The sequence below is a fragment of the Cebus imitator genome, unplaced genomic scaffold (assembly GCF_001604975.1).
Source record: "Cebus imitator isolate Cc_AM_T3 unplaced genomic scaffold, Cebus_imitator-1.0 Scaffold72, whole genome shotgun sequence".
NCBI classification, from domain to species: Eukaryota; Metazoa; Chordata; class Mammalia; order Primates; family Cebidae; genus Cebus; species Cebus imitator.
In genome coordinates this window covers 4,577,602-4,601,668 of record NW_016107387.1, presented here as the reverse complement: position 1 = coordinate 4,601,668, position 24,067 = coordinate 4,577,602, and the positions used below count along the sequence as shown (strand labels likewise).

The window sequence follows — 24,067 nt, the reverse complement described above, 5'->3', positions numbered from 1 at the left end:
ACCTCCTGGGTTTAGGCAATTCTCCTGCCTCAGCCTCCTGAGTAGCTGGGATTACAGGCGCGTGCCACCATGCCTGGCTAATTTTTTTCTTTTTACTAGAGATGGGGTTTCATCATGTTGGTCAGGCTGGTCTCGAACTCCTGACCTCATGATCTGCCTGCCTCGGCCTCCAAAAGCCCTGGGAGTACAGGCATGAACCACCACACCCAGCCTAGAGCCTTTGTTTCTAATTGTGGTGCATCACCCCCAGACCTTTCTTGGAGATAATATCGAGTTTATTTAAGCCAAGAAAGCCTGACAAGAATTTTATTTATTTATTTATTTTGAGGTGGAGTCTCACTCTGTTGTCCAGACTGGAGTGCTGTGGCTCAATCTTGGCTCACCACAGCTTCTGCTGTGGCTCAGTCTTGGCCCACCACAACCTCCACCTCTTGAGTTCAAGCGATTCTTGTGCCTTAACCTCTTGAGTAGCTGGGACTACAGGCACATGCCACCACGGCCAGCAAATTATTTTTAGTAGAGACAGGGTTTCTCTATGTTGGCCAGGCTGGTCTCGAACTCCTGACCTCGTGATCCGCCCACCTCGGCCTCCCAGAGTGCTGGGATTACAGGTGTGAGCCACTGTTCTCAGCCAATTATTCTTTTTAACAACTTCAAGACACAAGTAAAAGCAGCCATAACTGGTTTTCCAATTTTGAGTAGGTCCCACGGCAATATACTCCACACTACAGCCAGATAGAAAGGAAATAAGAGCTCGTCCCTCTTCTGCTTAAATTTCCCTACTGGCTTCCAATAGCACACAGAAAAAAATCCAGACTCCTATGTAGCTGACAGGGCCCAACCTGACTAGGCCTGCCTAGCCCGCAGCCTGATTCCAGACCCCTTTGCCCCTCGCTCCCTGGCCTCCACCTCTCCAGCTGCTTCCTGTTCCTTAAGGGGCCAGGTATGCGAGGAGTAGACCAGCCACGCAAGACTAGGGTGTGGCTGTTGGCCAGAGAGAGGAGGTCACCCCACCCTTAGTTTGACCTGATTGAAACCAGAAAAGATCTCGTTCTCTGTCTGGGGTCAAAGCCTCCCCTGAAATTTGCTCTCAGAAAATTGTTCTGCCCACGGAGGCCTGGCTGTGTACGCTTGAAGGTAGAGAACAGAGCTGTTGGGATTATCCGGCGTGAAACTCCATTTTCCCTTCCCTAGAAGGAAAGCTCCTATCCTCTGTGCAACTCTGATTTTTTCTCTTTGAGGTTATTTCTGTTTTCAAGATGTAGGAAAGCCATGTAGCGAGATTTGTTTGAAGCTGGAATAAAAACCATAAGGGCCGCTTTCTTTTCTGTTAATGTACTGATTCTCAAATGTTTTCAGCCTGCAAAGAGGACACATTTTTATTACCCTGTTAGAAACACTAACACAATCTTTTTGCCAGTTTGCTCTCCAGAAAATGCCGCTTTTGCAGAATTAAGTAGGGGATGAGGCTGGGGAGAGGAGGAGGAAGCCGACATGTCTTAAGTGCTGACTGTGTGCAGGGAAGATACACAATACATGTCATCTCTTGTGATTTTGTTTATTTTTATTTATTCATTTTTTGAGATAGGGTCTCACTCTGTTGCCCAGGCTGAATGCAGTGGAGTGATCATAGCTCACTGCAGCCTTGACCTCCTGGGCTCCAGTGATCCTCCTGCCTCAGCCCCCCTGAGTAGCTGTGACTACAGGCATGTACACCACACCTGCTTAATTTTTTTATTTTTTGTAGAGATACGGTCTCACTATATTGTCTAGGCTGGTTTCAAACTCTTGGATTCAAGCAATTCTCCCACCCTGGCCTCTCAAAGTGGTGGGATTATAGGTATGAGCCACCATCTGGGTCACCCCTTGTGATTTTAATGGCAGCTCCATGAAGTTGATGTGTTAGATGGAGAATGAGGCTCAGAGAAAGAGGCTGAGTGTCATTCCGTTAACAGAGCAGAGCTAGCATGTTTGATTCATCATCCATGCTTTGTGAATGACCCCCTGCTGCCCCTCACTCTAGCCTCTTTCAGGATTTTCTTTCTCCATGCCCTTCCCTGGGTGATCCTGTCTATAGCCCCTCCTAATGCTGTTCTGAAGCGTCCTGTGTCACTATGAATTCTTGGGTTGCAAACAACAGCAACCAACTTGAGCTGACTCAAACAAGAATAAAACTTAGAAGGCCACGGAGCCTCACGCTGTATGACAGGGAAGGCTGAAGGACCAGCTTGGAAGTGTCAACAATCAGATAGCTCTGAGGGTATCTCAGCAGCAGCAACTGCTCCATTCTCTTTCCTGGACAGCACAGCCTGCATAAATGTTTTCAGCCTTTGGCCACTGGGTTCATGATTCGCATTCAGAGTGGGAGCATCTCAGTGTGGCTTGCTTGGGTCATGGACCTATCCACTGCCAGGTGAGGGCAGGACCCCTGATTAAAGAGCCCTCCCCATGTATGGACAGGATTCAGGGTTCTAAAATGGGGGTTACTACCACCAAAAGAGGAGTAGTGGATATAGGGCAGTCAAAATATGCTGGATCCACTATGCATCTAAGCTCCTTGAATGCCCTTCACCTATTTGTCATGAATATCTCTGCCTGGATGTTGAGTTACCTCAAACCCAGAATGCCCCTCCCAAACCCACATCTCCTTTTGACTTTACCTTTCTGTGAATGGAATGGGTGTTCTTCAGTCAGCAGACTGGATCCTTGAGATTGCTTACATTCCTCTGCTCCCCTAGTCAGGGGCTGAGTGGTGAGCTACATCCACAGGTGTCCTAAATCCATCCCTCCTTTTCATTTTCATGGTTCCTGCTCTACTGTATCCTGTTGTTTCCTGAAACCTTGAGCATCCTAATCTGGGTCCTAACCTCCAAACTTAGACTTCTTCATCTGGAAGTCAGTAGCTGTCAAGTTAAAGCATCTCTCCCAGCACCTTGTTACCACCTGAGTTCAAAACTCGTCAGGTACTTCCCCTTGTGTGACAAAAACCTCCACCTACACTGTGCTTTGTGTCAGGCATGGTTCTAAATGTTTTATATATATGATCTATTATTATTATCATCATTATTATTATTATTTGAGACAGAGTCTCACTCCGTCGCCCAGGCTGGAGTGCAGTGCTGCGATCTTGGTTCACTGCAACCTCTACCTCCTGGGGTCAAACAATTCTCCTGCTTCAGCTTCCTGAGTAGCTGGGACTACAGGCATGCGCCACCACGCCAGGCTAATTTTTGTATTTTTAGTAGAGATGGAGTTTTACCATGTTGGCCAGGCTGATCTCAAACTCCTGACCTCAGGTGATCCGCCCACCTCAACCTGGGATTACAGGCATGAACTACCATCCCCGGCCTTATGTTTTTTATATATAAACTCATTAAATACTCAGTGCATCCCTGTCAGACAGTTTCTGTTATTATCCCTTTATTACAGTTGGGAAATCATGGAGCAAATAAATTAAGTAATTTTTTTAGCTGGATCAGAGCAGTTGAGTAACTTGTAATCAAGTGACGGTGTGGGGATTTGGACATTCTTTTGTTAGTTTGTTTTTGTTTGTTTGTATTTTTGAGATGGAGTTTCACTCTTGTGGCCCAGGCTGGAGTGTAATGTCACGATCTTGGCCCACTGCAACTTCCTCCTCCAGGGTTCAAGTGATTCTGCTGCCTCAGCCGCCCAAGTAGCTGGGATTACAGGTGCCTGCCACCATGCCTGGCTAGTGTGTGTGTGTGTGTGTGTGTGTGTGTAGAGATGGGGTTTTGTTATGTTGGCCAGGCTAGTCTCAAACTCTTGATCTCAGGTGATCCACCCTCCTCGGCCTCCCCAAATGCTGGGATTACAGGCATGAGCCACTGCGCCCAGCCTGATTTGGACATTCTTGACCCTGGTACCATGCTGTTCACTAAGCCAGGTAGTCTCCCTTAGCACATGGAAGTCCGTACCCATTGTATCACGAGACTCACTCTCCAGCCCCGTTTTCAACTTCGCTTTGCGCATACTGTATTCTAGGCAAATTGAGTGTCATAAAATATTGAGACATATAAGAATGACCATTTTGAGCACTCATAACTTATTCATCTCAATATTTTATGAGAAATTTCAAACATATGGAAAAGTTGACTTAATTATGCAGTGAGCACTCATCGTCATCACCTAGATTCTACAACTTATGTTGTACTAAATTTGCTTTATCACACATTTACCCATCTGTCTCTCTATCCACTCATTACTCATATCTTTTTTTCCCCTCATCTTATTTTTTGGATGCATTTTGAAGTAAATTGCACACCTTACCCCAGATGCTTCACATATGTTCCTTTTGCCTGGTTCTGTCGTCTCCTTTCTAAAATCCTTCAACATTTGCCTCTAATTTCACCCAGGTCTTTACGTACAACTCACTGCCTGCCTGTTCGTCTAAAGGTATGCATAGACACGTGCACAGTGTATCTATGGTGTTCAAGTTTCATGGTGACAATGTTAGGAAAAATTGTCTAAAAAGACTCCAGGAGTGGCGTGATGATGAAAAAGCTGAGAGGTGCTGTTCTAGGGTATATTTTATGTGGGGCCTTACATAGATATTTATGTAGATAAGTTTATATTTTATTAAATGGCTTTATATTATGAATGGCTTTGATTCTGGATTGCCCGTAGGGACAGACCTCTTCCAGGACAGAAATTTTGGCATAACAGGGCCTTAATAAAGAAAATGTGTGCTGTGTGTGGTAGACAACAGGTAGGGTGTGAAGAATAAATTTAGGGAAACTAGAAAGGTTGAATTACTCATTTTGGAAGTGGTAGGGGTCCAGAGGAGGTTGGTGGCATTAGGGCACACAGAAGCCCTGGGGTGAGACAGGCTAAAAAAATGACTCCCGAAGATATGAGATCCTAATGGCTGCATCTTGTAGCTGTTACCTGTATTAGTCTGTTTTCACACTCCTATAAAGGATTTCCTGAGACTGGGTAACTTACAAAGGAAAGAGGTTTAATTGACTTACAGTTCCACATGGCTGGGGAGGCCTCAGGAAACTTACAATCATGGTGGAAGAGGAAGCAGGCACCATCTTCACAAGGCAGCAGAAGGCAGAAGAGTGAGCAGCAAAGGGGGAAGCACTTTTTATAAAACCATCAGATCTCATGAGAACTCACTCACTGACACGAGAACAACATGGGGCTACCACCCCCATGATCCAATCACCTCCCACCTGGTCTTTCTCTAGAGATGCGGGGATTATGGGGATTACAGTTCAAGATGATATTTGGGTTGGGACACAGCCAAATCATATCATTACCTTCTATGGTAAAGACTTTGGACATGTGATTAAGAATCTTGAGATGGGGTCCATTAACCTGGATTATCCAGGTGGGCCCTAAATGCACTACCAATGTTCTTGTAAAAGAGAGGCTGGGGGAGATTTGAGACACACACAGGAGAAAGCTGCATGAAGACAGAGCAGAGAGAGAGTTGAAGATGCTAGATTTGAAAATTGGAGTGATGTGGTCCCAGCCAAGGAATTCTGGCAGCCACCAGAGTTGGAAGAGTCAAGGAACAGACTCTCCCCTAGAGTCTCTGGGAGGAGTGCAGCCCTGCTAACACCTTGATTTCAATGCAGTGAGAGAATAAGCTATTGTTTACAAACCCTGTTTGTGATAATTTGCTATAGCAGCCACAGGAAACAAGGAAACCAGGGGAATGCAAAGGACACAGGGACTGATAAACGGAGTGAAGGAAGCTTGTTCACCAAATTGAAAACCTAAAAGCTTCTTGGCCAGGCTTGGTGGCTCAAGCCTGTAATCTCAGCACTTTGGGAGGCTGAGATGGGTGGGTCACTTGAGGTCAGGAGTTTGAGACCAGCCTGGCCAACATGGTGAAACCCACTCTCTACTAAAAATACAAAAAACTATCCAGGTGGGGTGGAGGGTTCCTGTAATCCCAGCTAGTTGGGAGGCTGAGACAAGAGAATCGTTTGAACCCGGAAGGTGGAGGTTGCAGTGAGCCGAAATCATACCACTGCACTCCAGCAGCCTGGGTGACAGAGCGAGACGTCGAAGCTTTGTCTCAAAAACAAAACAAAACAAAAACAAAAACAGAAAAACTAAAAGCCTGATTTGCCTGCAAAAGATAGCACTTATGTGAAAACTGACTCCCTGGAAAATGTGGGCAGGAATGATTTAGCAGGCAGGTGGCAGGTAGAGAGATTTTGTGTGGATGTGTTTGAAGTGATGGCAAGAGCCCAACCAAAGAAATGTGCAAGAGGCATCTAGATATTGAAGCCAAGGGGGACAGAGACAACACGCAGGGCTGTCCATCCAGAGGGAATAGGCGAGGCTGGTGAGAATGAGTGAGCGTCCGCCAAGGTTCAGGCTCAGGTTTCTCTTCTAATACACATACACTTCTTGTCCGAGAGAATTTGGGAGGTCAGGGAACTGAAAGAGCATTGAGTTATGCTAAAGGCAGCACTGAATGTTGAGACTTCTACAGAGGCCCAGAAAGGGATGATATGGGCCCAGGAGGAAGCATGGACTTGGTGGTCTGGAAGCATTTGAGTGACGGGAGGTGTATCTAATCTGGCTTCCTTTCCTCATTTCTTTGCAGCTTCCACCTGAAGCCAATAAAACCTCTGAGAACTGCCTGTCACCATCAGCTCAGCTTTCTCTAGGTCAAAGCTTTGTGCAAAGCCACTTTCAAGCACAATATAGGTAAGATGGGGATATGTTTAAATGTATCACCCAGGGGTTCAGCAAACTCATCCTGGTAACCAGTCTCCCATTGCCAGATTTACCGTGATTTCAAAACAACAAAACCCTTCTCTCTCCCATGATAAATCCTGATTAAGCGCTCACTCTCGTTGTCTCTGAGCTTCACTGTTTCTTCTTTTCCTTCTTCTTGGCTTCTGGGCCCTCCACCTTACTTGAAGGAGGGGTGATAAGAGCGTGATTCTACAGAAGGTAAATGTGAGCTGGGATCTCACTGGCAAGCAGTCACTCTGAAATTGGAGAGACCCTTCCTGTTTATTCTCTCTCCAGAGAGCCCAACTCGACAAGTGATTCTGAGCTCAAGATTTCCCAGCATTATGGAGGATATAAAAATATATATACAGCCTGGGCAATATAGGGAGACCCCATCTGTACCCACAAACAAACAAACAAAAAACCTAGCTGGGTGTGGTAGTACATCTGTGGTCCCAGCTACTTGGGAGGCTGAGATAAGAGGATCACTTGGGCCCAGGAGGTCGAGGTTGCAGTGAGCTGTGATTGTGCCATTGTACTCCAGCCTGGGCAGCAGAGTGAGATTCTGTCTCAAAAAATACAGCCTTTAACTTCAGAAAGTATGTGTTCTCCTTAAGCTCTTATATATAAAAGTGTAGAGACTCATACAAGGAAGACTATTTTCAATATAATGTTCAGCGAAAGCACTGACAGCATTGAAAGGTCAGAGGGGAGAAACCCCCATGGGCTTCTCAGAGGAAGTGTGTCTTTTGTTGGGCTCTGCAGGACGAATAGAAGTATAAATGGGTGGGAACATATTCAACAAGAACAAATGCAAGCTTAAAGGTGGGAATGAGCACAGTGGCTAGGATTTAGATAAGCAGCCATTGGTTACAGAGAGCCTCTTCTAAGTAAGATGCTTTGCCTGTGTTTGTGTGTGTGTGTGTGTATGTACACTCGTGTGTGCATGTGTGTGCCTGTGTGTTGCCAATATATGTATTCATGTATTTGTTTATATGTGTGTATATGTCTGTATATATTTAAGCCTTACAAAAAGTCTTGGGATGAGTATTAAAATCTGGGAGATGGGCTTTTCCTATGGACACATGGTAAGTGGCAGAACTAGGATTTGTCCTCTGAAATATTTTTCTTCTTCTTTTTTTTTTTTTAATTTTACTTTTTTTTTTTTTAAAGATGGGGTTTCACCATGACGGCCAGGCTGGTCTTGAACTCCTGGCCTCAGGTGATCCACCCACCTCGCTCTCCCAAAGTGCTAGGATTACAGGCATGAGCCACTGCGCCCGGCCGTCCTCTGAAATTTCTTTAAAGGACAAGTCTTGCCTTTGCTTTCTTTACAATTCTTCTGTTGTTTTCCCAGCTAACCTTGTACATTCATTGTGATTCTCTGTTGCTCCTTCAGTTGCACAGAAACTCTGTTCTCTATTATGGATACCAAAAAGGTTTTTGGTGTTTTTCTTCTGGATGTTGCAGTAAATCATTTCAAAGCCATACTTTCCTCTCAGTCATCTGGATAATATTCCCTTTGCGTTGCTCTGCAGTGGTTTTTTGGAGGTCTCCAGGTGGTTTTCTTTTCTTATTTACTTTTCTTCAAACAAGGAAATAATTATTCGGTCTTCAAGAATTTCCTTACTTGTAGCCATTTACTTCTATACTTTTAGGGGATTTGTATTCTTTGTATTTTCACAGCAGGAGGTCACTTAAAATTTCCCAGAAACTATCCTGATTTTAGGATTTATATTATATTCAATAAACACTGAAAAGATAAATAGGATATAATGACCGTCTTTAAAGGTTGACTGTTTATTTAGGAAGACCAAATAGTCTTTGAAACTCAGCTGCTTTCCACTGGTGCAGAAGAATCTATAGCACTTGAGGTGTTCTTTCTCTCTGCCTTACCAGGGAGGCGGACCCCGAAGAAACAGCCGGAATGACTGTTGGGGCTCTTGTTCCTGCTTGCAGTTGTTTAGCACACAGGGTAAAGAGGATCTCACCTCTACGAGCCCAGATTTCACTGTCTGTGCCTGAAGAAAGCCCTGCTCGTTTCCTGGATGTGGTAACCCTCCAGGAGGTATGCAGAGAAGAAACCTAGACTTTGTGGTCACCAGCCTTGAAAGCTACTGGCCATGAAAGTCACTTGTAGGGCATCTGTCTTGTCTTCAGCGTGCTAGAACTGAAAATAAGGAGACAGAGGAAAAGCATAGGGGAAGAGAAAGAAGAACATCTAGGATGAGGGACAGGAGACTATAAGGTGAGGGCGTGTTAGAGAGAGTGGGGAGGGGTCACCAATCATCACCGGCAGATCACATTCATTTGTGTCCTTGTACAATTAATTCACCTATTTTTCCGTTCATGTCCCCTCTTGTCCACATACTCTTTTTTCCTTCTTTCAAACATTCAAATGCCCGCTATTGTGCTTGTCCAGTAGTTACCATGAGGAGTAGAACTCCTGGCCAAATCCTTGTTGATGCTGTAGATATTTCATTCATGCCCTACTGTGTGCTGGGTTCTCTGCTGTGAACAAGACTCAGTCCCTGTTCTCATGGAGCTCACATTCTATCTGGGGGAATGTTGGATAATGCACAAGAAAACAACAACTGGTGATAGCCATCAGCGGAAAGATAAAGAGAGGCCACTTGGGAGGCAGGGAGGTGGCCAACATTCCATAAGGCAGGCAGGGAAGGCTTCTTTTCAGAGGGACAGTCGAGCTGAAAATGGAGTGACAAGGAGTCTACCATTTTAATAGCTAGGGTCAGAGTATTCCAGGCAGAGGACACAGCACAGGCAAAGGGCCAGAAGTGGGAGTAACCCTGCCAAGTTCAAGGAATCGAAAGGCCAAGGTAGCTGCCAAGGGGTGAGTAGGTAGGAGATGGGCTGGAAAGGTGGGTGGGGACCTGGTAGGGCAGGTTTTCAGTCCAAGTGTGCGGGTTTTAGTCTCAAGGGCACAGGAAGCCACTGCAGAGTTAAAGGAGGGAGTGGTCATCAGTTTCAGAGGTGACTGCTTTTTTTTTTTTTTTGGAGATGGAATCTCATTCTGTCGCCTGGCCTGGAGTGCAATGGCATGATCTTGGCTCACCTCAACCTCCAGGTTCAAGACATTCTCCTGCCTCAGCCTCCCAGGTAGCTGGGACTACAGGCAGGCACCACCATGCCTGGCTAATTTTTATATTTTTAGTAGAGACAAGGTTTCACCATGTTGACCAGACTGGTCTCGAACTCCTGACCTCAAGTGATCCGCCTGCTTTGGCCTCCCAAAGTGCTGGAATTACAGGCGTGAGCCACCACACCTGGCCCAGAGGTGACTGCTTTTTATGAGCAACGCAGGGAGGCAAGAGGAGGCAGGAGCAACAGTGAGTGCTGCCACTGTGGTCCCACGGGGAGAGTGATGGTGGCTGGAAATGCAGAGATGGCAGTAGAGATGGAGAGAAGTGGAGGCATTTGTAGTATGTTTTTGGTTGGAGAGTCAGCATCTTTTCATTGGTCCTCCACCCGTCACCCCTCACCCCAGTCTTTCTAATGGGTTGAAGGGTGGAGGGACTAAGGGAGAGATGAGAATCTAGGGTGACTCCTGGGTTTTTCTATGATTATAAACTGGCAAATGCTTTGGAGGAAAAATCGAGGGTGCTTTGAAGTACATGCCTGACTTGGTGTGGGATGAGTCGGGGGTGGGGAGGACTTCTGAAGAAGTGACATTTGAGCTGATTGGATATTAAGGACCATCAGTGCCCTTTGGGTATTTTTCCTATAGCACGATGAGTAAGAGGCGAGGTGTTCACGCTAAAGATGAACTGGTGATGGCTAAAAATGCCTGCTTTGTGCCTGCTGATAAAGAAAAAGTGTCATCAGGGATGCCTTGAGGTCTGAGAGGTGGTTTTCTGCAGTGGTCAGGAGGGGCAGTGCCTGGCTGGTGGCTCCTGCTGTCCATGACTCTCTCCTGGCTTCTTCTCCCTGGGGAGGGCTTGCCTGGGATAGCATCAGCCTTCTTGATAAAATCGAGAGATGGATGTGTTATGATGGGTTAATTCAGAGGCACCTCCCCTTAATCCCCTTTTAAGGGACTGAGTTTTTGACTTTGGCTGGGGGAGAAGAAGAGCCTCCAGTATTAGAGCATGAAAGATCCTGGGCTATAGCAAATATAATTAGTTATTCTATGTGATCATCATCATAGTATAAAAGTGTCTGCAAGTCTAACAACCAACGGTTGTGGCTATGTTGGAGTTTTGGCTGGAGGAGGGACTGTGTGTGTGTGTGTGTGTGTGTGTGTGTGTGTGCGCGCGCACACAAATTCTCCATGTTCATCATAGCCTTTATTCATAGCAAGTCTAAGGATGTTTTTGAAGGCTTCCTCAGAACAGATCTTGGAAAGGTGAGATCTTGCTTACGTATTGGCTTAATTATTGTTGGGTGCAGAGACATCAGATCCACTGTCCAATGAGCAGGTAAAGTAGACCGGGTTTGAGGTGAAAGATGTGTGTGTATTTGGCAGCAGTTAAAGGGCAGAGTGATAGGAAATACAGGGGCAAGGCCTGGGGCTCATTTGTGGGTATCTGTAGCAGGTGGAAAAGCAAACTGCAGCTCTCAGTTTTAGTAGCACTGACGCGGTTAGCTTTATAACAGAAACAATTTGACAAGGAGAATGAATACCTTAGGGAAAAGGGCCCGTGAACACTGAAAGGCAGTGGGGTGACTTTCTGTTCCTTTTCCCTGTGAGTGCGCTTTTGGGACAACAGGGCAGGACTGTTAATGTCCTGGAGGGAATGGTGAGGATGAAGGCATTGTCAGGCCACATTGGGGCATTGCTCTAACTTGGTGACATAGCCAGAGCTTTTTTTAAAAGTGATGCTGACCCTGTATCTTCTTCCAGATCTATTGGTCACATCAGTCTGTCCTCATTTCTCAACCTTTGATACATAGATATATTTCATATATTTCCCATAGTTTATTATGAAAACATTATATTTTTTCATTCTTCATTTTTCTGAGACAGAGTTTTGCTCTTGTCGTCCAGGCCAGAGTACAGTGGCATGATCTCAGTTCACTGCAGCCTCCGCCTCCTGGGTTCAAGTGATTCTCCTGCCTCAGCTTCCCACATAGCTGGGATTATAGGCACCCGCCACCACGCCCGACTAATTTTTGTATTTTTAGTAGAGATGGGGTTTCCCCATGTTGGCCAGGTTGGTCTCAAGTTCCTGACCTCAGGTGATCCACCCGCCTTGGCCTCCCAAAGTGCAGGAATTACAGGCATAAGCCACCATGCCTGGCCAGCTTTTTCATTCTTTAAATATAAAATTGGCCTATTCTATTTTTTTCCCACAAACCACACATCACTTACTACCTGATAGGAGTTGGCGGCTCAATGTAAAAGTCATGTTCCTGAACCAGTTTATTGGTTTTTTTTTTTTTTTTTTTTTTTTTTTTTTTTTTTTTTTTTCAAGATGGAATCTCACTCTTATTGCCCAGGCTGGAGTGCAGTGCAGTGATCTTGGCTCACTGCAACCTCCACGTCCCAGGTTCAAGCAATTCTCCAGCCTCAGCCTCCCGTGTAGCTGAGATTACAGGACTGCGCTATCATGCCCAGCTAATTTTTTATTTTTAGTAGAGATGGTGTTTCTCCATGTTGGTCAGGCTAGTCTAACTCCCAACCTCAGGTGATCTGCCCGTCTCGGCCTCCCAAAGTGCTGGAATTACAGGCATGAGCCACTGTGCCTGGCCCCTGAACGAGTTTAATATGTTGCAATTCTTCAAGAAAAATGCAACCCATCATAGTTTTAGTAGGCTGAAAAACATGAAGACATCAATGGAAAACATTCTCTCTCATTGGTTCATATACTTGTGAAATAGGAATTTGGGAATTTCCCAATCACCAAAGTATATCCTTCAGGCCATTTTTTTGCCTAGGTACGTGATGGACAGAGGGGTAGAAGGATTGGAGGAGAGGTAGAGTGGCAGAGGAGACCCCAGAAATGTTGGGCTTCTGGCTGGCTGGTGCTCACTGTCTATTAGAGTGTTTTCTTCTCTTTTTTTTTTTTTTTTTGAGGCGGAGTTTTGCTCTTGTCGCCTAGGCTGGAGTGCAATGGCACAATCTCGGCACGAACTCTGCCTCTGGGTTCAAGCAATTCTCTTGCCTCAGCCTCCCAAGTAGCTGGGACTACAGGTGTGTGCCACCACGCCTGGCTAATTTTTGTATTTTTAGTAGAGGTGGGGTTTCACTATATCGGCCAGGCTGGTCTCAAACTCCTGACCTTGTGATCTGCCCGCCTCGACCTTCCAAAGTGCTGGGATTACAGGTGTGAGCCACCGTGCCGTCCTAACAATGCTTTCAACAAAAACACTACCATGGGTCTCCCAAAGGGAAATGACCCGAGGCAGCAGAAGCGATGGATTGTCCAGTACTGGGGCCTGTTTTCTACCATCAGGTTGATGGTCTGGTAAGTTGTATCCAAGAACACTGACTTACAATCGGCAGACCACCCAGGATTGCCTCAGGTGACACCCTCATGTTTATGTTCCCGTTTGTCCCTGGATTTTCCTATTCGTCTGCTCAGCAGAAAACCAATCAAACGAGATGGGCACTTTCCACAAGGACTCGGGAAACCTGTTCTGATGCCAGCTTTGGCTTACTTGCTGACGTATCCTGGTAATGTCATCCAGTGCTGAGAGAATGGACTTCAGGACCAGACTGGCATGGGGGTCTTGTTCTGTGGCCTCAGTGACATAGATTTGGGGGTTAGTAATGTAGCATGCAGAAATCCCCTCTATCTTGGAGAAAGAAAATTGGCACGTACATGTGGAATATAAAAGTTGCATTTCACTTTCAGAGATCCATTTTAAAGTAAGGGAGTATTAAGTCTAAAAGAGTTGAAAGAATATAAATGAACATTGCATATATCTGCCCTGAACCAATTGACATCTCACCAACTTCTACTAAAGAACATGGGAATGATACGAGTCAGTGGAGTCTGGAAACCGATCTAGCTTTCTTAAGAGCTGTGTGTTCTTCAGCAAATTTCTTAACCTCTCTGTGCTTCAGATTTCTCTTCTGTAAAATGAGTATACTATTGGTTGTTATGGGTGAAAATGGGTTCATCTATGCTCAGTGCTCAGAATGTTGCTTGGTTCTTAGTAAATGTTATTTCAATGTTAGCTACTACTTTAAGGAGCTATTTCTTATTGTTTCTTCTGTACAATAAAGAGGGTAGGCAGTGTCAGTGGTTCTCTACTATGGGTGAACACTAGAGTCATTTGTGGAGCTTAAAAGCTCTCAGCATTTTGGAAAAATTTTGATGCCCAGGCCCCTCTCTACCCACCTTGAAACAGAGCCTCTGGGAGTGGGGCCTGGATACAGGAATTTAAAAAAAATGTTTCCTGTGGTTTGGGACACAGTGAGGGTGAGAAGCAGAGGCAGAGATGGCCCTGGGATCCCTTCAGCTTGGAAGTTGGCATGCTGGGTTTCTATGGCAGGGGCAGGTTATAGCTTCCCTTCCCGTACTCAATGCACTCATATGTGCCACCAAACTTTCTTTTCCCTTTAAAAAAAAAAATGGAGGTGAAAGTCCTGTAACATAAAGCAATCTAAAGCGTACAACTCAGTGACATGTACATGGACAATGCTGTGCAGCCACCACCGCCTAGTTCCTAAACATCTTCATCACCCCAAAATAAAACCTGGTACCCAGCCAGCAGTCAGCCTCATCCTCCCTTCCCTCAGCTTCTGGCAACCACCAAGTTGCTTTCTGCGTCTATGGCATTACCTGTTTTGGATACTTCATATAAACGGGATCATACAATATGTGGGCTTTTGTGTCTGGCTTCTTTCACTTAACGTACTGTTTTCAAGGTTCATCTACATTGTAGTATGGATCAGGGGTTCATGCCTTTCTAGGACTGAGCTGTATTCCACTATGTGGATGTACCATATTCTGTTTACCTATTTATCTGTTGATGGACAGTTGGGTTGTTCCCACCTGAACTATTGTGAATAGAGCTGCTATGAACACTTGTGTCCAAGTATTTGAACACCTCTTCTCAATACTTCTGGGTATATACCTAGGAGTGGAATCGCTGGGAGTGGAAATGCAATGGTAATTCTGTATTTAATTTTACTGCCAAATTGTTTACATGTGATTAAACATTTGCCTCTGTTCTTCACCCTCACAGGTCTTCCTTGACTTGTCCCCACTGCCTGAAGCAGAGCAACACCTTTGATCCTTTCCTGTGTGTGTCCCTACCTATCCCCTTGCGCCAGACGAGGTACGTGGGTGTCGCAGCTTGCCCGGTGAACTTGACTTCCATCCTTACTCATTATGGGGAACCTTCTGCCCTCACACCTGCCATTTTCTCTCTTTTGCTTCTCAGCCAGCATTTCTCTGGAAACCAGCCTTATAGCTGGATGACATTCAACTATTAAAACTGACAGAGTAAAAGGTTACTGTGTCCCTTCTCTAGCTAAGGAGGAAATTATGAATGTTTGGCACGATTGCCAGTCTTAGGTCTGTAGCCCATTCAGAAGCTGGCACAGACCCATTGGCCTCACTTGGTCAGACAGGGGCTAACTAGGGAAAACCTGTGGCCACCTGCTTTTCCCAGCTTTATTTCAATTTCAATTTCAAAAATCTATTTTCTTCTTTGGGAAGGTGTAGGAAAAAGATGTCTTTAAGGAGCAAAGAAAGAGGGAAGGGGTTGTTTGGGGGAAGATGAGAAAAAAAGAAAAGCAGAGGTAGTGCTGGGCGACAGGTGCCATGGCTGAGTTAAAAGTAAGCCCGAATCTTAGCAGTGGCCATTGAGGCAAATGGCCAATGTCAGCGTCCTGGCATGCAGGTGAGCACCCATGTGGGATGTCTTCTCTGGCATTGGAACAGAGGCATTCCTTTTTATGTTCCCCACCTCCTTAAGTGCCATTTCTCTTACCCTCTGCCTGTTGACATCCCCTGCCTTTAGGATGCAGCTGAAGACATGACATCTACAGAAGCCCTTCCTTCGCAACTCAATCTCCCTTTCTGCTCTAAAATCCTGTGCTGCTGGTCTTCTGCATTATAAATATAACTGTTATACTACAATGTGGCTTATACTGTGTATCATCAGTGACACCATCAGATAATGTTAACTTATAGGTGTGATCTAAGGCTTCAGCCTGATGCAGCACAGCACAGTGGTTAAGATGATTGACTTTGGAGCCAGACAGTCCAGGTTCAAATCCCAGCTCTATTAATTACCTGTGTGACTTGAATAATTAGTGGAGTACAGATCAAGGGAAATAGTGCTAGAGTGGACCTTCATGTGCTGGTGGGACGGGGAAGCAGAGATTTCCAAAGGAGACTCATTAAGGAGAATGCCATCAGTAGTGTTGATTTGTACTGAAGAAAACCCAAAAACTTGAACGCTTTATTTTTCAAACTTTGGAGTTTGTTTCTGTTTACGCTTTCCTATTTAACAAATAGAGCCTTGAGATTGAACATCTCTATGGTGATTCTTAATCAAATACTTTTTCTCCAACTGTCTGGAAAAGCAGTTTAGAAGATTTGGCTCTACCCTGCCACCTGGTGACAATGTACCAAGTACAGGGACACAACCAGGAAGCAGAGATTATGTGCTGAACTTAATCCATTGTGTTTTTTGTTTTGTTTGTTTGTTTGTTTGAGATGGAGTCTCGCTCTTTTGCTCAGGCTGGAGTGCAGTGGTGCAATCTTGGCTCACCCTCCCAGGTTCAAGCGATTCTCCTGCCTCAGCCTCCCAAGTAGCTGGGATTACAGGCGTGCGCCACCACTCCTGGCTAATTTTTTTGTATTTTTAGTAGAGATGGGGTTTTCACCATGTTGGCCAGGCTGGTCTCGAACTCTTGACCTCGGGTGATCTACCTGCCTTGGCCTCCCAAAGTGCTAGGATTACAGGTGTGAGCCACTGCGCCCAGCCTTGATCCATTATCAACAATGTCATTCACGGTTCATGGCAGTCTTTTAAGGGTGTTGCCCCTTCCTATTTTCCAGGTTCTTGAGTGTCACCTTGGTCTTCCCCTCTAAGAGCCAGCGGTTCCTGCGGGTTGGCCTGGCCGTGCCGATCCTCAGCACAGTGGCAGCCCTGAGGAAGATGGTTGCAGAGGAAGGCGGCATCCCTGTAGATGAGGTGTGATAGAATTGCATTGGGGCCTGGTCATTGGATGATAGAATGCTTACTGAGCCAGCTGTCTGGGCTGTTTAGGCCAATTTGTGGTTCCCAGGTGACTCCAGCGTGACTCATGGGTTTCTGTTTGATTAGCAATGCCTGGCGTCTGGGATGACTAGGCCTTGACTTCTCCCTGCATTGAGACAGAATAACCAGAAAAGAACACCTTTGCCTTCAAGGAAGGTGATGATGATTATGATCGTAATAATCCCAACAATAGCTAACCCTAGGTAGTGCTTACTAAGTGTGGGTCACTATTCTGTGAACTTTATATTCATGCCTGATTCAATGACAGGAATCCTGTGAAGTAGACCTTCCAATTGTCCTCATTTTACTAACAGGGAATAAAGAAGTTCTGAGAGGTTAGGTGACTTGCCCAACATCACTAGCTAGTAAGTGGCAGAGCCGGGATTTGGATTTCGATGGTTTGACTCCGTAGCTCAAGTCGCCATTACATATTTTCACTCTTGGGGATATAAACCAGGATACTAAAGAAACAGTAAATGAAACAGGGGGACTTGCCGAGAGAACTGAGGATATGGAACAGGAGAGGGAACATCTGGGGGAAGCGGGGTTGGCTGTGTTCTACTTGTTTTTTTTTCAAATGAGTCTTGGTGAAGGCATTGGATTCGTGGTGCCTGGAGGGGCCCTCATGAGAAACAGGGAGGAGGCCATGATGGCATCAAGCTACATGGCAGGATGGGAGGGCCTCTAAGGGTGATTCAGTGGCTCCCTAGGTTTCTGACCCTGGACACACCACGTGATTGGCTCTGTGTCCTTAACAGTGAAGTAGAAAATTGACACTTCCCTGACTACCTCATGGGATTTTTTTTCAAATCAAAAAATATTTTTAACCTTGTTGGTAAGGCATGCCACATATACGATAATGTATACATATCTTAAGGTTGTGGTGGGCTAGGCGTGGTGGCTCATACCTGTAATCCCAGCATTTTGGGAGGCTGAAGTGGGCAGATCACCCGAGGTTAGGAGTTTCAGACCAGCCTGACCAACATGGTGAAACCCCATGTCTGCTAAAAATACAAACAAATTAGCCAGGCATGGTGGTGCGCGCCTGTAATCCCAGCTACTCAGGAGGCTGAGGCAGGAGAATAGCTTGAACCCGGGAGGTGTTCAGTGAGCTGAGTCACGCCATCGCACTCTGGCATGGGTGACAAAGTAAGACTCCATCTCAAAAAAAAAAAAAAAAAAATGTGGTTTGCCAGGTTTCCCTACATTCATAGCTGCATTCCTATAACCTCTAGCCTTACTGAGCCTCCCCATCAACCCACTGGGCTCCTTTCTGCCCCTGCCCAGTCAATCCCTCTGACCTCTATCTCCACCTCATAGAATATTCATGACTCTCTCAAATAGTGGGGAAAATGTGTGTCTCTTGCTGTGTTAACTCTAAAATGCACTATGGGGACTTACTGAAAGAGACGGAGAGAGAGGAGTACAGTGGGTGAGAGTCCTGGGGAGAAAATGGCGGAAATAAAAGATCAAAAGGGAAAAGTCTATGAAAGGTAGCATTTGAATAATTAAGAGTGTGAAAAATTCTGGCAGGAATTTGAGAGGTGTGATGTGTTGGTTCAGGGAGGTGGGAATCACTTGGGATGCTGGTGGGGGGTGGGGATTTAGATTGAAACTTAAAGTCATCTGTTTTGATGTTTTGTTTTCTTTAACTGGCAAATATATTGCATTTATATTATCTAGAATCATGGATATATGTATTTGGATTTATTTATGTATATGCTATTTACCCTGTTTTCCTATTTTGTGCCCCAGCCCCCAGCCCCTAATTTTTAGATTGAGCAGTCTTTTTCTTTTAGAAGATGATTCTTTTAGATAGAGCAGTTTTTCTTTATTTCATCTCTTCTGGGATGAAGCACATATACATTATATTTCTATTCATTTAGTGGTTATTAAAACATCAACATGGATAATTACTAGTCTAATGTTAATCTTCCTATGTAACGCAAGGATCCTGGTATGCGTTAAATTCCCTTATACCTTTTTGATTTAGATATTGTTGTCCAGTATTTTAATCCCTTCTGTACCTCCAATTGTAACAGTAGTAATAGTTATTATTTGATCTTTATATAGTCAATAATATTTACATTTACCAATGTTTACCATTTTCTTTGGCTCATCATTTCTTCCGACAACTCAAGTTTTCTCTTTGATTCAAGTTTTTAAATCCTGAAATCTATTTATATTTATTTATGAATGAATAAATGAATGACAGGGTTTTCCCCTGTTGCTCAGGCTGAAGTGCAGAGGTGTGATCATAGCACACTGCAACCTTGAACTCTGGGCTCAAGGGATTCTCCGACCTCAGCCTCCTAAGTAGCTGGGACTACAGGCTCATGCCACCATGCCCGGCTAATTTTTAAAAAAAATTTTTGTAGAGGTGGAGGTCTCACTATGTTGCCCAGGCTGGTCTCAAACTCCTGGGCTCAATTGACCCTCCTTCCTCAGCCTTCCGTGTTGGGATTATAGGCATGAGCCACTGTGCCCAGCCCTGAAATGCATATTTTTAAAGTGAACTTCCTAGCCAGTGTACTTTGAATGGGTTATGTGTGCTGAGATATTGATTTCTTCAGCCCTTAGGGTAGCAAAGTTGGGTCTCAGGCAGTCAGAACCCCCATAGTAGTCACTCCTCTACTCTACTACAAAACCATCTCCTATTTACTTCTGTTTGGTAAAAATATTTTTTTTATGTATGACATCATGTGAAAAAGAATAGTAATGCTATTCAGAAGTTCTTTCTGTAGTAAATGCTTTTTGTTCACATGAAGAGGGCTTTATTTTGTTTTCATTTTTTCTGTGCTTGTTTAGCTGGGTATAAAACTTTTAGATTTTTTTTCAGTTTCTTTTTTGTTGCACTTGAGATGTCTATGGACCATCTAATTGTTATTTTATTTTTTATTTTTATTTTTATTTTTTGAGATAAGTTTCACTCTTGTTACCCAGGCTGGAGTGCAATGGCGCGATTTCAGCTCACCGCAACCTCCGCCTCCTGTGTTCAAGCAATTCTCCGGCCTCAGCCTCCCGAGTAGCTGGGACGACAGGCGTCTGCCACCATGCCCAGCTAATTTTTGTATTTTTAGGAGAGACGGGGTTTCACCATGTTGACCAAGATGGTCTCGATCTCTTGACCTTGTGATCCACCTGCCTTGGCCTCCCAAAGTGCTGGGATTATAGGCATGAGCCACCGCGGCCTGGCCATGGACCATCTAATTGTTATATTTACTGTGCCTTACTACTAAAAATAAGTAGCCAACTAGAAGGAAGGAAAGGGTGAAAAATGGGTGTTGACTATCAGTCACTTTCAGATTTATCTGTTAATTTCTCTTTCAGAAATCAAGAGGGAAAATGATCTTTCTCATTTCAGGTGATCTTGGTTGAACTGTATCCCAGTGGATTCCAGCGGTCTTTCTTTGATGAAGAGGATCTGAATACCATTGCAGAGGGAGATAATGTGTATGCCTTTCAAGTTCCTCCCTTACCCAGTCAGGGGACTCTCTCAGGTATAATAGATGCTTTGCAAATTTTACTTGGCTATGATGAGTTGTAGGTTTCAGAGGATACTCTTTGAGTGCTAAGGCATAAAACCTCCACTTTTAGCACTTGGAACAATCACACTTATTAACCCTGGTATTTGTTGTGTGCAGATGGTTGATATTAAAAATTATTCAGTGAATACAGGGATTCTCAAAACCTCAGTTTTGAATATCAGAATCACCTGAGGGCTTGTGAAAGCAGATTTCTGGACCCTCCCCACAGAGTTTATTATTCAGGTGGCCTGGAGTGGGGCCTAAGAGTTTGCAAATCTAATGAGTTCCCAGGTGATGCTGATGCTGCTGGTCCAGGGACCACACTTTTGAACCACTTTTTGGTATAGATGCTGGGGTCATCTTTGTTGTCAGGATTCGTATGGGTCAAGGTTTCATTTGGAGTAAAATGTCTACAAATTTGAGCAGTACATGGTTAAGGAGGTTATTAAATGACTTTTCAACAAAATAGTTCCACTTCTTATGCTTGTGTTTCCTATTCCATAGACTGGCTAAAATGGTCAATTTCTAACAGTCCTTTTTATTTGTTGATCAGTATACATTTTGGTTAAGTTGCTAGTGAAGGAGGCCCATATATATATATATGTTTTGAGATGCATTCTTGCTCTGTCACCCAGGCTGGAACCTCTGCCTCCTGGGTTGAAGTGATTCTCCTGTCTTAGCCTCCCAAGTAACTGGGATTATAGGCACACACCACCACGCTCAGCTAATTTTTGTATTTTTAGTAGAGATTAGGTTTCACCATGTTGGCCAGGCTGGTCTCAAACTCCTGACTTCAGGTGACCCTCCCACCTTGGCCTCCCAAAGTGCTGGGATTACAGGTGTGAGCCACTGTGCCTGGGTAGAAGACCCATATTTAAAGGACCCTATGCCAGTGTTACATTATACCCCAGATGATTCCTATGCCCTGGCCCCATGTCCTTAGCCAGGCTGGTAGCTGGCCATGGGAACAGGATGTTTGCAGTTCTCTGAGTTGACAGGGAGATGCTGGGCACTGGAATCTAGAACAGAACACTAATTGACACTCGCTATGTCACAACCCAGTGAAACAAGTTCTCCTTTCAAATTCAATAATGGTTGACACATCTTTTCCTTGAAAGTCAAAATTTCAGAACTGATTGGAAATGGAGGATAGTCCAAATTCCTCTACTTCCTCATTGGTAAATATTCTCACCTTTTTCTGTATACTTCTTATGTTGGCTTTCTAAGAGAGTAGGTACCCTGGGGGCTCTGTGATGAAGTCATAAAAGCCGCCAGAATTATTTTGGAGTATTTTTCAGGTACTTTGAAAAATATTAGTTAAATTCTTGTTCCTGTTTTAAAACTATAGGGTGATGGCCAGGTGCGGTGGCTCATGCCTGTAATCCCAACAGTTTGGGAGGCCAAGACGGAAGGATCACTTGAGGTCAGGAGTTCAAGATCAGCCTGGTCAACATGATGAAACCCCATCTCTACTAAAAATACAAAAAGATTAGCTGGGCACGGTGGTGCACATCCGCACTCCCAGCTACTTGAGAGGCTGTGACAGGAGAATCACTTGAACCTGGAAGGCAGAATTTTCAGTGAGCTGAGATGGTGCCACTACACTCCAGCCTGAGGGACAGAGCAAGACTCGTCTCAAACAAACAAACAAACAAACAAAAAACTATTGCATGAACACAATTGCAAATTCACTACCGTAGTTCTGATGTCTGTATGCCAGGTGTCAGATGGCACAAGTGCCAGGAGCCTTAGTATCTCCTCCCCTAAAGCTTTCTAGTGGCATCCTGTTGATGGTTAACAGATGCTCAAAGAGAAAGAGGGACTAGAGAAGCTAAGGCTCTGACCCAGCAAAGCAGCTCCTTTAAGAATATGAACAAATGTCATTCTGTCTCCTCCAGCTCATCCACTGGGTCTGTCACTCTCCCCACGCTTGGCAGCCCGTGAGGGTCAGCGATTCTCCCTCTCCCTCTACAGTGAGAGCAAGGTGCTAATCCTCTTCTGTAACTTGGTGGGGTCAGGGCAGCAGGCTAGCAGGTATGTTTCACTTTATTCTTTTTTCATGTGGTGTCTGGGATTTGTAGACTTGTACATGGGAGCCTGTCTAGAGTAAAATTAAATATTTATTCCCAAGGTTAATAAACAAGGAGCCAGGAGTAGGGTACTTTCTGATTAAGAGGATTAGAAATATCTGCCTTAAGCATTTGGCTAATGTCATCATTCCTAACCATCAAATATCAGAGGCCTTTCTATTAATTGGCCCTCACCACTATTATTTTATATTGTAAAACGTAGGCAGTACAGTGCTGAAAGAAACTGGCTATCAGAAAAGAGGTGATAGTTTGTTAGTCTGTCCAGAAAACCAAGAACTGGAAAGTGATTGGGAGTAAGGAAAGGATTCAGAAAATTGATGGGTTATATAGCAAGTATACAAAAACAGATAGCTTTCTTATATAGCGCAAATAAAGTGTCTAAAAGCCAGAATTACATTAAGATATATTTAGATAAATAAAATGTTTCTAAAATGTATCTTAAATAATAAACTGGTAAAAACAAAAAGAGAGTTATTCTAATAACAATTAAAATATTATTAATTCACTTAGCTTTTAAAAATCAATTAGCCCAGCCTTATTGAATAATTCATTAACTCTCCAGTAATATGAAATACATCATTTTTATCATATAATAAATATAGATAGTTAGCCTGTTCAACTGATTTAATTGTATATTCTTCTGCATTTTTACAATATTTTAATAACTTCAGAATTATGGTATTACTCTGGCATTACTACAGAGTGAATGAATTATTCAAAATTAAGGCTGGGCTAATTGATTTCTTTGTTTCTTTTTATTTTAAATAGTCAACTTTTTACTCCTGCTGTGAATTCACAGGTATAAATTTCAGGTTGACTAGAGATGTAACTGTAGAAAAGGAAGCCATAAAATAACTTAAAGACAGCTGAGGCAGGCAGATCACAAAATCGGGAGTTCCAGACCATCCTGGCTAACATGGCGAAACCCTGTCTTTATTAAAAATATGAAAAATTAGTTGGGAGTGGTGGTGCGTGCCTGTAGTACCAGCTACCTGGGAGGCTGAGGCAGGAGAATTGCTTGAACCCGTGAGGTGGAGGTTGCAGTGAGCTGAGATTGCACCACTGCTCTTGAGCCTGGGCGACAAAGTGAGATTGTTCAAAGAACAAAAACAAAAACAAAAAGTTAAAGATGACATGGAAGAATATTTATGTCCTTGGGTAGGGGCCAGTTTGACAGCAAAGGCAGGAGTCTGTGAAGGCAAAGGCTGATGTTTTAAATATATTTAAGAATTTAAACTAAAAGCAAATTTGAAAGGCAAAGGGCAAATCAGGAAAGATATTTATGTCATGTGAGAGGCGAAGGATTTATGTCCATCCTATAAATCCCAGCTCTCTCAAATTGAGGCGATAAATACCCTTGGTGAAATGAACCAGAGAGATTAACATTAGTTCACAGAAGAAATTCAAGTATAGGCTAAAATATTCAGCATCGGCCAGGTGTGGTGGCTCGTAACTGTAATCCCAGCATTTTGGGAGGCCAAGGCAGGTGGATCACCTGAGATTGAGGGTTTGAGACCAGCCTGACCAACATGAAGAAACCTGTCTCTA

At 44.3% G+C, this 24,067-nt stretch overlaps 1 protein-coding gene across 2 annotated transcripts in view; it reads left to right on the top strand.

Moving 5' to 3' along the window:
- USP43 (ubiquitin specific peptidase 43) overlaps window positions 1-24,067 on the top strand; it is an 84,138-nt gene that overhangs the window by 16,736 nt on the left and 43,335 nt on the right. For both annotated transcript variants that reach the window (XM_017531442.2, XM_017531441.2), the window contains exons 3-7: window positions 6,587-6,690; window positions 14,875-14,967; window positions 16,701-16,836; window positions 20,267-20,402; window positions 22,328-22,463. In XM_017531442.2, the coding sequence (XP_017386931.1) occupies window positions 6,587-6,690; window positions 14,875-14,967; window positions 16,701-16,836; window positions 20,267-20,402; window positions 22,328-22,463 (605 nt within the window). The remainder of the gene's footprint in view (window positions 1-6,586; window positions 6,691-14,874; window positions 14,968-16,700; window positions 16,837-20,266; window positions 20,403-22,327; window positions 22,464-24,067) is intronic.